General features: G+C 36.7%; 1 protein-coding gene across 6 annotated transcripts in view; it reads right to left on the minus strand.

The window, feature by feature from the left end:
• The window catches only part of LOC111048457 (protein prickle), a 357,446-nt gene that overhangs the window by 19,594 nt on the left and 318,919 nt on the right, over positions 1-18,933 (minus strand). For all 6 annotated transcript variants that reach the window (XM_022334379.2, XM_022334450.2, XM_022334518.2 and 3 more), the window contains one exon: positions 6,349-6,591. In XM_022334379.2, coding sequence (XP_022190071.2) covers positions 6,349-6,591 — 243 coding nt within the window. The remainder of the gene's footprint in view (positions 1-6,348; positions 6,592-18,933) is intronic.

Here is an 18,933-nt window from a genome sequence, read left to right on the forward strand (position 1 = left end):
GGAATTAAATTTATACTATTATACAATATATGACAACTGTTTTTATAAATAATTGGATTGATACAAAATAAATGCCCTAAACCCTGAGGCACCAAAAAACATTTATTCCAAGAAAAACCGCACCAAGGATAGCATGTTTAGTACCCAGTTTAAATACATACCTGAGGCTAAGAAGCTATTTACATAATAAGTGGTCGTACACTCACTAGCTCTTCCCTGGCAACCCCCCCCCACCATCTCACGCAACTATAATCATCTACTCCTCCTCCTTTGATCTCTCCTTCTCCATTCTCTTCAATCACCGTCTTTCTCTCACTGTTCTCCATTCTTCACATCCTATTAGGTTGATTGTCCAGTTTCCTCCTTCTAGCCATGAGGAGAGAAGACACCTAACGCGAGCATGTTCTGGATTCCACGGAAATCTAAACGCCTGATTTCTTCATTTTCATATTTTTTCAAATTATACAGTATGGGAATCTTGTACTCTCCGTGTACTGGCTACCATATAATTACCAACCTGCTCTCAACGGCCTACGCAGGACTCTGATGTGTGGACACCCACTGAAGAAATTGAACAGTGGATTGCTTTGAGCCTGTAGACCTCCACTACAAATTCCTCTTTCGAACAAACCTTGTTGTTATCAATCACTTTTCTCATTTTCAGTGTAAATTATAAGTTTCCGAAATTTCTAGACCCCATTTTCTTGAATAATTACGTTTTGTATATTTTAGAAATTGGTAGCCTATTAGAGAACAACATCATGAATATTAAAATTCACATAGTTCTGTAAACAAATTGTCTACTGTATTGATTATAGGAAACGCCAGCTTAATTTTAAAATTTCTGGCTCAGTTTTGGATAAGCTAACGATGAACCCTGTGAAAATACTGTTAGTGATATTAATAACTGTACAGTGTACAGTAAATAGCTTTTAGATGGACTTCGTGACAAAAATATTGAAAGCTCTGAGATTACATTACTAATTCACCATACCTCCAAGACCTAGAACCTCAGAAGAAAACCATTCATTTCTTCAATGTTGAATCATGGTGTAGTAGATATTTGAGGTGGTTAATGAGATGAGTTCGATTACCTGTCAAATTAAGACGACCTCAAAAATAATCCTTAACGGGAAGCCATTCCCGAGCTTCTATTAAATGCTCTTTTCAACCCAGCTCCGATTAAATGTGCTCCTTTCAACTAGTTTTGTAACTCAGTCGATCCGACCAATGGATATCCTGTATCTATACTTCAAATGAACACAAAATTATACGAGTTTAGAACCTTTTTCAAATCAAACTTGATTGTTTGTTCATCTATTGGATGATCATTCTAAATAATTTATAGTGCTTTTCTACACTTCTCATTCTATTGATTCTTAATAGGTGTAGTAGGAAAGTCCTCACTTTAATGCATAGATTAACTCAATCGATTCGTCTTCAATGTGGATCGATAAGGAAATTAAAAATCTATCACCTTTTTTCATTTATAGACATAGAAGTAGATAGTTCGGATTTTATTCAGCAGTTATTGATGAAATCCCATAATCCTACAACTAAACCCATTTCCTTTTCCTGTTCCTCTGCCTATCCCACAATCTTTTAGTTTCTTAATTCAAACTCTACCCGGAGTAAACAGAAATGAAAACATAAGACAAATGGTAGATAAAAGATTTCTCCGGGATGATAATGTCACTTAGCAGGATTACAAGTTAATCTTCCCGCACTATTTGTCAACGGTTTCTCGTATTGTGTTGTCATGGAAGGGCAGTTAGGAGAGAGAAAAAAGATGACAGCCAAGATTATTACCCACGTGTGTTAAAATAATGACCGACCATTTCAGTGGTGAAAGCGACGCTTACGACGCACATAAAACGCCGATAGCTACTTTCAAGATCATTCCAAAGTGATGTCACGTATTACATTTAGTTATTACACAAAATAAAATCGCTTCAGTTGAGGAAGGTAACCCTAATAGCCCGATATTGGTGCGACTATCATGTTTATACGCCATAAACCAATAACTCTGGCCATAAATTACCAAAGTCGCCCACATAACCTAGAACGCATTCGTGAGATTTACTGTCAGCGTTTCCTTGTGAATAACACCAATGCCACCCATTCAGGCAATGCTGACAGTTGCGAGTGAATCTCCGTTAAAGCTGCACGTTAATTATTAGCGTCGCCTGCTGCGGCCAACATTCTCCTCCAACGCTACGCTTCTCTCTTCACGTGTGACGTGTCGGAGAAGCGACGTCACGCCGCCATTATCGCAGTGTCACGAATAACGTTGCTAATACGTGACATGACAACGGGTGTCATAATCTGATAACACCCCACATTATTTAATACTCAGTCGATCTAGATGCGACTTTGAATGAGGTGAAAAAATCTGCTTTAACACATCTTGACACGATCTTTCACAATATGATACCTGCATTTTATAAGAGTTTTATGAGGTAAAAAAAGCAATGACATAAGAAAAAAGTAAGCATCAAAACGCTATTCTCCATTATTCTTATTCTTCTAGAAATCTTGAGAAAGTGTGGAAAACAGTAACGATTTATAGAGAAATTGATAAGAACCACTTCCAAGTTGTAATAAGTAGGAATTCATGACATCGGAATTAATGTTGTCGATCTATCATACTGACGCCAAATGTGAGTTTTAACAGATTCCATTGCTAAGAAAATTGAATTCTGGGGGTATTAGCCACATGATTATAATCTGATTCTCTGGCCATTACATCCAAGGAAATGATTTGTGGAACCAAGTAAATAGTGGATTTCTCTCAAATTTTTTCGTTCAGATATAAATTTATTGTCAACTCACATGTTCTTCAAAGTGATTGAAAGGTTAAAGCTGTCTCATAGATAAATGATTATTGAGTTATATATTATATTGTCAATCAACAACAGATAACGATAACACATCTACACAGCATTATTTATGATACAGGAAAGCATGTAGTGCTTCACGGAAGATTATTTTTCACAGAGCTTCATCCACAACCAGCATTCCTATTTATAACAGCTTGATTACAGATAGATTTGGAACTAAGGACGTTGATTAAAATTTATAATGGGATAGTCGATTTTGAAAAACAAATAGCTCTGGACTATAATAATGGAAGCGTTTTGGTTAACGATTTAGACGTTTTAAAGAAAACGACAGGCATAACCTGTAGGGAAATCAAGGCGGTTTTTTCTTCAGAAATCCTAAACTGGGTTCGTTTTGATCCAATGGTCGGCGGATGCAGCGGAGAAGCGCAATTTCGTGTTTGAAAAGCAAATAATTTGCAGGCCTTAATTGCTCTGCCGCTTTTTGGTTTCTTCTGTTGTTGTTTTCTGTTAAGGCCGAGTACATTTCGAGAAGAACGACGAACAAAGAGAAGCAGTGCTCTCATTTGAAAGCAATTAAAAGAAAGAGGAGTAATATAACTGCGGGGAAGATGTACTTCTTCTTTCTTCACTCCCCTCCGAGAGAGAGGGACACCACCGCCACCACCACTTCATTAGTAACAGGACGCATGAAAAATTACGCCAAGTAGCCTATGCCTACTGCGTCCCTCAATTTTGACCGAAGTTCTGCTCAACAATAGTTCTGCCCATAAAGCAATCTTCAGTTGAATTATTATGCTATGCTTCAGGGAAAGTTATATTTATGCATGATAGGACCTAGGTGCAAAGCTGCTAAGTCGTCTCAAGTGTTCATCCTTTAGACTTTGGGTTTTGGGCAGAGGGTGTCGACAATATTAGGGTCTCAGCTGTAAATTATCCAAGGCGACAGACAAGATGTTTCAAGCCAGAATATTGGGAGACGAAGAAAATCCCGCGGGAAGGCCATACACTAACTTTTCTCTCCTTCTCTCACTACTTTCACATCTCCTTTTTCTCTGTTCTTATAATTTTCTTCTCTCCTCCACTCCTCATCACCCTTATTTCCAATTTCGTCCCCCTCTTCTCCTTTCTCTCACACTCTACAGCTTCTCCAGCTGCAACTTTCTCGAGAACTCTCTCCTAATTTTTCATTCAAATTCTATTTCTTCTCCACTTAATTATTCTATTTAAGATTCTTTGGAACCCTTCTCCTCGTTTACTTCATAATGTATTTCTTATCAAGGTAGATAGATTATTCTACGTATTATATTATTATACCATCAACCTTGTCACTAACCTTAATTCTTTTCCCTTTACTTCATATTCTCATTTTTTTCTCTGACCCATACTTCTTCCATCTTTTTCCTTAGTTTCCACCCACTTCCACTCTTCTATTTCTCTGTATTTTGTCTCACCATCGCCTCATATTTCTTCCTCTTCTTCTCACCTTTATCATCTTCTTTAGGACATGTCTACTTGCTTTTCCCTTTCCTATCCACTGTTTCTATCTCTATAATCTACTATTCTACTACTCTATTCTATCTCCATGATCTACATCCTTTTATTTCTTCATCTTTCTCTATCGTAATATTATAGTTCTCTTTCTCCTGTCCCTTCTCTTCTTTTTTTTCAAATCATTATTTCTCTTCGCCCTACCTTCAACTGGCTCCCACATTTAATTTCGGTCCTGTGCTAAGCTGGTTTTGAAACTGCAACGAATTTAATATCGCGCAAGATGATCCCTTCTGCTTTTCAACTTTTAAAGTCTGGCAATTTACAACTTTTTACCAGTCAGTTGAGACAAGTAAATGCAGCTTTGCCGGAGCAAAAGTTTGGCGAATACGACTGTGACCAAAGGTAAAATTACATCCCCGTCTCATTTGTTATCTTGCAGCGAGTTAAACTTGAACCCTCTCAACTGTTTGAAAGTCAGCCTGACATGTTTTAAGACAACATAAATGAAAATAACTGGATGCTACCTGTTGTAAAAGTGCGTAAAATCATTATTTCCTGCTGAGAATGTTTTTTTCTTGGAGTTGGACCACAAACAGAAGGATGCAATATTTGTAATAAGTTCAACAGAGAACCGGTATATCAATAATTATCTCCAATACCTATGAGTTGAATAGTCTACTGCATTAGGAAGCACTGATCATCTTCACCGTAATAAAGTTCATTAGTCAAGTCATAACCTTTATAGTCAAAATACGAATAATTTTAGAGTAATCCACTAACATTCAAACTCAAGGTTAAAGTATAAAGTTTCATCAATACCATCCCACATAAATCACTGATCTCCATAGAATCACTTGAAGTGGCCTCCTCAAAATCTTAATTATCCAATCTTCCAACGACATATTGTATTATATTCCAATTGTTATTTATTCAAAGTTTTTACTTACTTATAAGTGATTCATAATGTTTTATTAACATGGTTCACAGAATGCATGAGATGTTACATAAACTGCGATTTACTGAGCTTTGCAATGAATCTGAATAGTCAGGATTATTCAATGATCTACACTCGAAAATCAAATCATTCACTCCTCTTTAATCTTATTCTCCTGCACTCTTCTAATAGTTCATGTCTTCTTTCTCTTCATTTCTTCTTTCCTTTTTATTTATTACCTTTTTTTATGTCTCCATCTGTGCCTGTCCTTCCTTTTCCTATCTCTTTCCTTATGATTTATATTAAAATTCCTCATCACAATTTCACTTCTTCTTATTGAAATTATAATTTCCCTTTCCTGTTATCAAGCACTGTTCACTTTTTGCAATTCCAACAGAAGGAATTCATAAACTATCATAATGATATTCCAATACACAGTGGCAATGTTAAATATCACATCACTATTAAACATACATTGAATCTAGCAAACTAATGTAACTAAACTTTGACATCGGGCTAAACATCTCTGGACTACTGAAATTTCAGGATCATTGTTGACAAATTTGTGTCTATTATTACCTATTTTTCAAAATTATTAAATCAGTATTAGAATCGTATTAGTATTTAGAATAACGTACTCTCAAATAATATTGTATAATTTTACTAAATAATGTTGTAATTGGTGACAAGGTGATGCTTCTGATGATATTCTCAGCTGGTAACTCCCATAAAGGAGTCCTCGGGAGTTCATTAAGGAGTCGTCTTTCTATTCATTCCTTCCTTCGGTTTCATTACCTTTTTCTTTTTCACGTCTCCATCTCTGCCTGTCCTTCATTTTCCCTATCAATATAATATTATAATTGACATTCAAATCCCCCATCACTCTTTTACTTCTTATCAAATTACAATTTCTTAGCTGGTAACCTAATTTCTCAAAAAGTATTTCTATTATGTTGATACTACTACTCGTATTATGACAATATTGTCATGTTTTTTTGTGATAAATAAATTTATCATTATCATATTATTATTATTTCAGAAGTGGCTACAATGAAAACGATTGTATTGTATTGTACTGACCCCTTGACAGGGCATGGGCGCAGCAAGCTGTCGCACGGATCCGCGACCGAGCGCGTCCCGCTTGCGCTGCGCGGAGAAGAGTCGCAGCTCCTTGCGTTCCTCGTCGCTGAGGCTGTGGCAGTAGCGCACCTCATTGTCGTGCGGCGGCAACTGATGCAGCAGCTGACGCACGCGATGTCGCTCGCCCGCCGAGTTCACGTACGGCACTTTGTCCTCACCCAGCGCCGAGAAGTACAGGTGCACCTGCAACAGTATCACAGAATAAGAATATGAACAATACGAATAATTTCATTAACCATTAAACAAAATCAATTTCAATAGGCGTTGTTGAAAGGAATATACATACATTCTCTAAAAACGCAAGTATACAACTTACAATACATTGACAAATAGTACAAAATCAGACAAATATATTAATGTATTAGATATACCTGAGGGCCACTCCTATCTTTCGGATGGACACTTTAATGCGTCGGTCCCGGCTGGCTGAAAAGCAGTCGTTAACTCATACGACTCTGAAATTGGTCAGGAGCGACCAAAAAAAAAAAAAAAAAACACTGACACCAGATCTGAGCCAGCCAGGTTATTCGACAGTATTATTATTATTATTATTATTAGTAATGAGAAGAGTTCATATGGATATGAAGAATAAATATAGGAGTTTGATTCTACCAATCTCATTTATCAGTTTACCATTATTTTTACTATAAACTTATCAACTACTTATCTACCTCCACTCAATATTTTTAGACCACCTCACTAGCAGAGAGATCACAAGTGTTGTGTCAACTATATGCCAATGTAAATTCATGCAATTTGTGTTCGATAAGCGCTTGGTAAACATTGTAGAGTAAATTAAGTGGATGTCTCCCATGGATGAACACTTGAATCATGTGAGTCCTTGTTATTACTCTGTGGTCTTCACTTGACCAACCACACGTGAGTTAAACAATTTATATAACACACGATAAGTAGGTACACAACGATCAGCCATTTAAAATTCCTATCACAGCGAATTATTCAAACTTTCTATTCATTGATTGTTGAATCTGTTCTACACAAGAAATTCTGACCTAGAATACCAGCTGGAGATGGTCTGTGAAAACTTATAATTTGATTTTCATCAAATACATCACCGATTCTTCTTCTTCTTCTATCCGGTTTGGATGTTGACAACCGTCAGTGCAATCTTGACTTTGTTGCTGGCAATGCGAAACAGCTCTGCGGATGATTTGTCCTACTACTGCCTCAGGGTGCCAGCCATGATTTGTCATATCACCGATTACGAGCAGATTTTGTGATAAATGAGTCATAGACTATATTCAAAACAAGTTGGCCGTTCACTCAAACAATAAAAAAGGAACGCCTTTTACTCCTCAATTCAATTATTCCAAGTTCAAAAAGGATATAAAGCAAGAAAATAATTCTGTTCTCAGTTCCAGTAACCAGCAACTGTCAAGATTCTATGTGATCATCTTCATTGCCGTTAATTAGCTGTGCAAAAATATGTTTCAAAATTAATTCTGTCTCTGAAAGAGTTCTAATTCTTTCTATTCTCAGTTCGGTTAATTATGTTACTTCCGTTGTAATTGGTCGATTATTTATTCAAATCAACTCAAACAGCTCCATTCAACATGAAATAGCTTTCTTCATTTTGTTTCTTTGTTTTGCTTTTTTTTCTCATTGTATTTCTATAGTGGAGCAGAATGATAATACTGCATGCTTAGTTTTCTATTACTCTTACTTAGTTTTATTACTCTATTAATTTTCACTTGTTTTGTATAATATCACGCAGAAATGAAGTCAAATTTATTATTATAAAATAATGTTTCAGCTCTCAGTTAACTATCCTTATTTTTATATTTTTTAAATTGACTTCACCATTTGAAAAACTAGGTACTCTTATTGAGCATTATGCATAGCTTTATGTGCATAGGCTAATCCTGTCTTGTACCGTATCATAAATTTATGCTACCATTATTTCACTATCGATTATGTAATTGTAGTGATTCAATAGGAGTATCACTATTAGAAGAAGTCGAATCAATACTAATGTAATAACACTGTAATGAAATGGATTAATAATGTTTAGTGATGTATCAGTGAATTACTAATGTTAGATGACGTAAAATGGGAGAAGCCCACTGCATGTAGTGTCAATTAGGATCAACCCTTGCCGATTTCCCTGTTGTAAAGTTGGCTGATGTCGAGTGGCATTGTCCCGAGCTGCCGAGTGCTGGAAACACTCAAGTGCCCGACTCAGCTCTGCTGAGTAGCCGCGCAACTTTATTTATGACACTCGCCGAGTGCACTCCATGTTGTCACCTGTTGCAAAAGTCGCCTGCTCTAAACCCTCGTGAACCCTCGACCACCCCTCCCCCACTCACCTGCGCTGAGACAACAGTCACCCAACTTCTGTCCTCGGCCGCAGGGAATTTACAGTCTGGCAAAACTTGCCTCTTGTCCTCTAATCTGATTACAGCACACAGTGCACGCTACAAGTGGCACCCGACATTTTTCGTCGTTCATTATTTGCAGCAGCGGAAGTCACTTATTTTCTGAAGCAAAGTAGCAAGTTTACAAACTAGAAGAAAATTGGTCCAGTAGATAGCTTTGGTCTGAGTTGATAACCTGCCGTAGTAACTCGCTCGGTTTACAATAGATTCTTAAATTGTTACATTGCGAATATTGACTATTGAGAACCTCTCTAATGAATTTGATTTGACTCTTCATATGCTAAAGAGCATATAAAGCTACTCAAAATTTTGAGCCGGAGCTATATTACGCCTATACGCCTAATTCTTTAGGGCAAGAAGAAGAAGAAGATTATATTGTAACTCTTCAAGATGTATATGCTGATAAATAGTGATTAGGAGAGCTCCTTGTTAGTCATTAGAGAGGGGGATAGAAGAGGAGAGATAAAAATGTAAGATGAGGTCATGTCATTCTAAATAATTTACTAATTCTCGATAAACTATTCCTGTGGAATAAGATAATAAAGCAGATTTGTAAGCAAAGAAGTATCAGCAATCAAGAAACTGTGCAATCTCTTATCGTGATTTCAATTTTATAACCAAATAACTGTTATTAAACTGTAGAGCGGAGAGGGCAAGCGACTAACGGCTCCAGAATTATCTCACATGGGGCTGTTGTAAATGAAAACTTCCATCCGCAAACGCATTGGAAGATGCAGGATACTGCAGCATCACTTCACGAGAGAAATAAAAAACGAAAACCTGATCCGTTGGCTTTATTACACCCCTAATTCATATTATGACCGCCCAGTTCTATTTACAACTCTTCATCTCGACTCTTGGGATGTCATCAGATTATGATTTCACTGTGACTTTCTCAGGAAAAAGTAAATGTAAAGACTTGATAGCAAACGTTGGAGATCTGTGAGAAAAGTAAACTCATGATAGAAACCTGAAACTATTTACTAGATTTTAAGTGATTTGGAGTTTGAAAAAGTGCCATTTTCAAAATATATCAATTTCTGTTTGCTCATGTGTTTCTGTTAAAAATACCCTAGATCAAGATTTTGTTTTTATCATATCCATCTAATTTCCAAGATTCGTTTTAACAGATCATATACATCCTGTGATAAATTGTAGGTACGGTATTGTATCTTAGAAAAGACATAACCTCATTTCTCTAAGAAATTCAAACAGGTAGAGAAGAGAAGCAGAGGAAGATACTGGGAAGTCAAGAGATAAGAAGAAAGAAGCATTGTGCGATGTAGCTGATAGAAAGGAAAAGATAGTATAATGGGAAGGGAAGAACATAATCATCACTCTAACTTGAATCCAAATCGCTTCAATCCAGAACCATATATTGTTGATCCCATAAAAAATTCCTAACGATTGATGACAAACAATTGAGTTAATCAAATCAATTTTGTTGTTTAAATTGCTTGTAACAGAAAAGCTCACAATCATCTATACACAATCATGAAAACAATACTTTAGTGGTACATGATTCTGATCTCTCTGTGTTCTTATTTGAGTTTTTTGTGTTAGTACTTATCATAAGCTTCAGTGATGACATAATACTTCTACACCTTTACGGAATACTGACATCCAGAATACTGGATGTTGGTTGAGAAGAAGATAGAAAATCAGAATGGAAGATGAGAGAGAATGATATATAAATGGAAGGCTGAGTGAACTTGACAGTATTGAAGACTGGCGCTGTAAAGAAAGGAACAAAGGAAGGAGTTGGTGGTGGCGATGTAGGAGGACATGAAGAGGAGAATCTGGTGAGGGTAGAGGAAGAAGAAGAAGAAAGAAGAAGAAGAAGAAGAAGAAGAAGGAGAAGAAGTGGAGAAAAGAGGAAGAAAAATCGATTACGTTTACATTTCAAGTATTCCTAATGGTGTGGGTGATAGGTGAGGAGGGTTAAGAACAGCAAGAGATTTTGAGAATCGAATGTTTAGTGTGTTTGTGTGTATGTATGTGTGCAAGTGAAATAGAGCGAAGTGTTGGAGATTGAGTTGGATATGAGATGTCGATGAGAAGAAGGGAGAGGAGAGGAAGAGAATAGCAAAGCAGAAGAAGGAATAATAAATAAATAAGCATTGAAGTTGTTGTGCTGCTATTGAAAAACAGACGTTCCTTTCACAGCAAACTGAGGAAGGCGTTTGTTGGTCGGAATTCAGTTATGCCAGGAGTGAGTGAGAGAGAGTGTGAGCTAAGGTGAAGTGAATATTGCGCTTGAATGGAGATGGAGATCAGACCAACAATCTCACTTCCATCATTTATCCCTAGATCTGTTTCTTCCAGCTTCATTCATCCTTTATTCCTCACACCTCTCCATCGCGTCCCCCAAATCCACGGATCTCACAAATATCAAGGCGACAAAAACCTAGCCGCCGAGCTTTTTCACATTTTCTATCACCATCTAATATATTATCGGCAGTGTCCTTTTGATCGATTGCTGAGCGCTTGAGAAAAGGTGCAACTCGTTCACTAATGCTCGTGCTGTAGCAGCCGACCATAGATGTAAAGTGGGCCGCACACTTTTCATTAGGCTTAATCGAACTTTCCACGAAAAGCTTGGGAAAGTACTCGGAGCTGGGTGCTCTCAACCAGAACTTATCGTTTCTCTTCCAACTCGTTGGAATTTGAGCAATCAATTTGCTGCATTCGTTTCGTTCATAAATTATTACCATCTAATGTCAATCCAAGTGGTCTTTTCCTCATCTTTTACAGCAGCAGGTTGTGAAAATTATGGAAATTACGGTTTATGAACTTTTGAATATTAGAAATGATAAATCGCTCATCTTAAAATATTTATCCAAGGATTAGACAATTGTGATCATATAAAGAAGATAACTTTAAGGTAGTGTGCATAAACACTTCGATAAATAAAATCTTCAATAAACGTTTCTGGATAATCAACTATTTTGGCTTATGAAATACAGCTTGTTCACATCAGAGTGTAGAAAATACTACACTCCCAAAGAAATATCACAAAAACACATCAAGATTGTTTGACAACGTACACATATTATTCATTATTCACTCTCATCATGACTGAATTTTTCAAAGCTTCCCCCTCAAACTACCACCTTTAGTTGTCAGATAATTGGCGGGAAGGAAGCACACAAATCCATCCAAGTATAATAAAGCAATGTTAATGCCAAATATTTGCAAAATACGTCGAGTCTGTTTAACAGCGTGCCATCAACTCCCAGTATTTACGGTGTGGTTGAATTTGATTTGAAACCCGTTTCGCAAAACACCCACTTATTTCCAGTAGAATAAAGGAAGCCAGCGCTAGGGGATTGACGTGAACAACCCGTTTGCGCCGATTTATTGTAGTTTTTGTGCGTTAATAAAATATTTGCGACACCTCCTAGCAGATCGCGCGGTTGGCGTGATTATGGTAGAATCAACATGGATGAAAAGAGAGCTGCGATGAGTTATGGCAATCATTAAGCGTCGGTAGTTTGGAGAGGATGTGGAAGTTGCTGCAGGGCTGCATTACATTAGGACGGCGGTCCGGACAATAGTTTTCCGATACTGACTAACAATCACTCGGGAGGAAGGATAGCTCACGGATAGCTATACTGTTGCTCGAGTAAATATCTTGTCCCAAGTTATAAATGTGAGCAGCTTATATTGGAGGGTGGAAGCATCCGTCAGGCGGCCATTAAAAGCCGGCAGGTTCGGAGGCAAGGTGCACTGAGCAAAATAGAACACTGAAGAATTCCCTCTCTATGATATTATCCTCTCTCTCTCTTTCTACTCTGTGGCCGCGGGCAGATCAAGTCCACAGCATCCTTGGGTGCCCGTCAGCCTCTCGCTCAACCGAGGGCCTCCATTTTCAAAGTCTCGGCTCCGACGTCAGTAAGCTCTCCGCCTGAGAGACTCCTCCATTAGACTCCATTAGCTTGCAACTTTCAGTTACTTCAAGTCTTCTAGAGAGAGTCAATATGCTGAATAAAATGCAGTCAACAGTTTGATGACGTGTGGGAGTGCTCGGAATTACAATAAAAACATGCATTCAAAATTAGTTGGTGTTAGAAATTTCATTCAGAGATTGTTATTTATATTTATTTATGTCCAACGGATCTCGAAAACTGCTCTAACGATTTTCACGAAAGTTGGAACATAGTAGGTTTATGATAGAAAAATTCGATCGCACTAGGTCTCATCCCTGGGAAAACTCGCTGAAGGACATTAAAAGGATAATTCATCCTTGGAAAAGCAGCTGAGACTTTCGTCGTTTGTGAATAATGAAAAGTGAGTGAGCGAGTGCATCTGTGGAAAATCAAAATATTTCATCCCCGAAATTCATAAGCTGACGTATAGCCAGCTGTGAAATATAAACACTATAATTTTAAATAATTGTGTTTTGTTTATCAATAAATGAAAATAACGAACGAAGCTCGGTGCCTCGATATTATTTGTTCAAATGTCAATAAATTGTAGCTTGAACAGCTGATAACCTTCAAGTCAGCTTATAAAAAATATATCTGCAACCGGAAACATAAAACAGTTTATGAAACAAAAATAATTTTAAAATGTGCAATTTACACTTGGGATTCCTAGTATTATTTAGAGTTTACTGACACTCTGTGGTGCGAATAGCGCGATCGCATCACAGTGGAGACACAATAGTTAGGCGATCACTCAAGGAAGGGTTGGAACCTGGGATTAACAATTAGAATTAGACGGGATACTTTTGAGGGGGGGGGCAGCGGTTGCCGATCTCGCCCAGGGCGGCAAAGTCCCTAGGGCCGTGCCTGAATGTACTTATTGATAGATTTGTAATTGAATTCAATATTCTGATATCTACAGCAGTTGAAGATGGAAAAATTTGTAACACTGTTAGTTCATTATGGTGGATATTCTTGTAACATACACAATTTATGATTGGAACCAATGACATATCAAGAGCAGACGGATCTTCTAATTCGTTGTTGAATATGCCTAATAATATAATAATAATAATTATTGAATAATTATTATTATATTATTAGGCATATTCAACAATTATTGTGAAAAAGAATGATTCACAGCAATAGAATACAGCTTCCAACGATGTTGTTGCAAAGGTCTTGCTATGTACCCCATCAAGCATTAAGTTATTAATGCTCAAATTTCCTCTCTCTATGGACGTTTTAAAAAAAAATCTGGAAAAAATATAAGTAGACCAAGTTCTTTTTCACTGACTTAGAGCAATAGAGTATGAAGCAATTTGTTGCTCGTCACAGATAAATTATTCATGGATTGAAATGAGTTTTTATTCATAGGCTGCAGAGAGCAACAGTTTTTCACCACATCACTCTCCTAACATGCTGCTGGGTCTCGAGAGTTTGTATATGGTCAACTGTACGAATTCCAGTTCAAAAAATACTCAGCTCGTGTTTGACGAGGGAATAAACATAGACTGAGTTAATGAATGATAGATAGTCGCCAAGTCTCAATCAACAATTAACGATCATAAATTACTTTGAATTGCTATGACTAACCACAGATGGATATGTCTGATCTATGAGACTCATGATTCAGTTATTTTACATAATATAATTACACTAGTAGGTGTTCCATTCCCCAGTTGAACTTTCTCTCCACGTAAACCACACTGGGCATCGTAATAAATCTTCTATTTTGGTTCGTATGGCATGCGCACCTGATATTCTTATCACTGATACAGATCACTAGTGTAATTGATTTGTACCAGATAATATGTCCGAGCTTGATTACAATCAATAAATCAGTACGAGTTTTATGGTATTTGATAATTTTATTAGTTATCATTATAATAAATAATAACTAAAAACGTTCTAAAATAACTTATAAAAGCAACGTTCTATTTCGGCACACCTCCACTGAATTAGAGCATACTAAAAACATTGGTCTAGATAACTAAAGTTATAAAGTCAGTATCAGCTAACAAATAGCTCGACCATTTTTTTCCAACTCCAACAAGAATCCACAATAATAATTATTATCATTATATAAGATTTACCAGGACAAATTGAAACACAGCCAGCTATTATCGAATACAAAGAATAAGGAAAAGTGGCAGAAATGCTTTCCTATAATTTTCAATTACTTTATAACTCAAACATCACTATGGATACTGAACGCTGAAGACTGAATACTGAAACGCTGGATACTGAACCACTGGAGAATTTGTCAAGAGCTGGAAATCAGACATTTTGGAGCAGTCTGATTTTGTGATTTCCATTCGAAACACGTCATATCTAGAGCAAAGTTGATGGAATAGAGGAGGAGCTGGTGAAAAATGCAAAAAGCAGTGATACTGATACAAACTTGTTCCAATGGAACCGGTCATTGTCACTGATCATGATTTGATCATAGTTAAATTTGTCACATCCTGAGCTTCATGTTTTCAATAACATGTTTCATGTTGGAATTGAAAGTTCCACTTGTAATATACGAAAATTCCGATGAATTAGGCAATGCCTAATTATATACGTGCTATATGATTAATTTGATATGATAACTACAACCTAAACCGAAATTGGTTGCATGAATGGAAACGCTTATCAATTTGATGTTCCAAGTCTATAAGCATGAGTGGCACTTTTCACACGATCATAATAATTACAAAACGAGGATGATTGATTTGTGTGCGGTCCCTATCTGAGCCATCATTTTGCGCATTAAACATGGCGAATATGTCGAATGTAATTGCAATATGATTTATTGCACAGCCAACTGTCACCAAGCAGTGTCGCCATGATAATTACAATCCTGTTATTTATGACGTGATTTAATGACCACATTTGGATTATCAGCTCATCTATGTGATTGCAATGCCCTGGACAATGCCCATCACTATACGATCTGATATATGCGGGGCGTAGGATAATTGATTGTCAATGATTATTATTATTATTCTGAGATTTAAAAAGGTAATTGTATTGGTGCACGTATTATTTGGTTCAGATAATAATCCGACTAGATTACATCTGTGATTTACATGGGATTAGGAGGTGGACCATCCCTGGCGATGGTATTTTTGGAGGACAGTAGATTTCCAGGTCAAAGTTCAGTGAAATTGTTAACTTGGAGTTGTAATACATACTACGCATTGATAACCCGTGTGGAAGAGCTGTTTTTTTCAAAATTATTGGGATTTAGTCTCCCGCAATAAATTGGTAATCAGCGAAGCAATGTAAGACAATTATTTCAATAATGAATTATTCTGTATGATATGAGGATATTGAATGAAAAATTACGAGTTAAATGTAACTTTGAAACTTCAAAGCTCACGCAGAACGTTTCCCAACATTTCGACTAATGGAAAACCTAGGAATTCGCCTAGAGAAGAGTTTGCTTAATGGAGGATTAGTAGTAAAACCAATGAAAATGGAAATGGCGATGAGTGCTGGAAAGGCTGATATAGCGAAGGAGAGAAGTGAGAATGATAACAATGAGAAGTTCTTATCAAGAGACCTGAGATATCTAGAAGAATACTAATACTTTTTAGAAGTTCTAACGTTTCAGACGTTATAGATGTCCTAGGATTTTAGCAAACTAGAAAACAACGATTAGAGCTGTTAATAATAATAATAATAACAATTATTAAATATCAGCCAGGGATATACTACTGAAAGGAACATTTAGAATAGAATAGAATTCAAGTTAAAAAAAATTGGAAACAACCCTGATTAGATTAGATTAGATATCTTTATTTATGTATGTTACAATAATGAGAGAGAGGAAGAAGTATTCTATTCTTTTGGTTACAAAATACAACAACAGGAGTAGAACTCGACTGTTATGAAGACCGTCCATCAGTTTTTTCACCATTATCATCTATCCACTCCAAGACTCCATCCTATTACTAAATGTAATGTCAGAATTCATCCTCATGATACAATAGTACCTGATATTCGAAAACTAGTTTTCTAACAGGGTTATAACTGGACAAATTATTGAACCCTCAATTACACAATCCAGACTGGAAGCAATCGATTTAAAATCGTTCAGGTTGAATCTGATAATCGGATCACAGTGTACAGAGCGGCTGATTGGATAGAATGTTGAGCCACCTCCTTCCTGCAACGTAGACGACCACTGCAATGGATAACCAAATAACCACACATTGGCGGGGGTGTCGGGGGTCGGGGGTCGTTTGTGATTGATGACTTCCCCTCACTGCTTGTTCATCATCAGTCATTGGAGCGAAGCTCCTGAACAGTGCTCATTCATCCATTCATTGGAATGAGGACGAGGAGCGAGTGACCGTGGTACTTAGCTGTGACTCACCTGACTATGCGTGAGCCATCAAAGCTAATCTCCCAGCAGCGAGGAGTCAGATTAGCGGCGACCGGGTTGATTGTCCAAGTCAGCCTATCGGCCATAACAGACCTGATTACTTGTAGTCTCAATGTCTGCCGCCTTCCTTTCACTCTCCAGTTTACTTGATTAGACAACCTATGCAATCTCAGTGGCTAGAATAACTCTGTACTCAATCAAAGAAAATAGCTAATCCAATAACGATTCAAGTTGAAGAAGATCACACAGGGTATTCACGATCTTTGAGATAGCCAGCTAAGTACATATTTTACTATTATAATTATTAGCTGCTATAATATGTTTGTAATGTACTACTACAGCATTCACTTAACGAATAGCTGGAGAATAGCTCATCTCAATTTAAAATAGTGAATAGGTGGAAAACAACCCCTACACTAAAACAGCTGACATGAGTCTAGACGGGATAAGATTGTACTCCTCTACAAAAGAATTTGCTCACTTACTAGTTATGTTCATTTCTGTAGAAAAGAGTACGACTCTCACACATTTGAAATCAGGTTCGTTGTAGATGGAAAAAATTATATGATTACGTAGAAAATATGTTATGGTCCTAATTCCAACGAAAATAAACGTTTCATCATAATACTTGAACTCTTCAACAATGAATCAATGTCTTGCATTCTATTCCTAGGCAGTGTTCTTGTAGATTGCATTATTAGATCCAAGATACATTCAATTTTTTTTTAGATTATTCCATTCGTGATTGAAGAGCACAAATTTAAGAACAAAACATTTTTTGAAGGACATTAGGGGATACTGGAAAACTGTGAATAGAAATTTGAAAAACATAAGTGCTGATTGATTATATAAGTACATAACTATCTAGACAACGAAAAATACTATGTATCCAATTTATTAAAATTACTAGTACCCATTTTTGTTTTCTTCTAGACAGGACTAATTTTTTTCTATGATCACGCCATTATCAACTGTCAAAATCTTTTGATAATTGTCAAAAATACAATCAATAATTCGCAAATTAAAATGTAGCAATCGAAAACCCTTTAAAAATGGATTATAGTTGGTTAAAGAAAGAGGTAGAGAAAACCCCTATAAATAAAAATAGATAAATAGCGTGAACAAATGAACATCCGATTGGTTAAAGGTGGATATAACATTTTTCAGGTTTATTTTCGGCTCAGTGAGCTCATAAATGAGCCGCTATTCTGGGGAGAGGTGGATGGGAGAAAACGAAAGGATGCCCTAAAATCATTTTCATTCCACTATCCCTATTCCCCACCTTGTCCATCCTCTTTTTCCTCTCTTTCTCATGCGCCTCGTTACCCACTTAGTCTCCCACAGCTACCGTTTATGAAACAGAGTACGATATTAAGAAAAGATTTACGGTCTATCAAAGATGAAGCCGTATATAACACCCACAAGCATCCACAACACCAAAACTCTTTATAACAAGAAATTCCGAATATAGCCGAGCATTTTGCAGTTCTAACTCAATAAATTAACTCAGTATAATATGCAAAGTACAGCAAATAAAACATTCGAGTTTAGTTATACCTTCAAATTTTCATCACTTTCTATAAGGTCACTTGGTATATGGATTATATAGGGCTATTTCCAACATTGATAACTCATATTTGAAGTCGCTTGATGCATGAATTAAATAATGTGGAGAAATTCTGAAAAAGTGATCGAATAGAAGCGATCTGGATTGACAGGCCTTCACAGGCTCTGCAGTGTGAGATTAACATTGTATAGTGAGATTAACGTTAAATCAGCTCCTGATCAACATTGGTTAGCTATCCTTGTCTGTCATGATAGAAAG

Source organism: Nilaparvata lugens, chromosome 2 (genome assembly GCF_014356525.2).
Source record: "Nilaparvata lugens isolate BPH chromosome 2, ASM1435652v1, whole genome shotgun sequence".
NCBI classification, from domain to species: domain Eukaryota; kingdom Metazoa; phylum Arthropoda; class Insecta; order Hemiptera; family Delphacidae; genus Nilaparvata; species Nilaparvata lugens.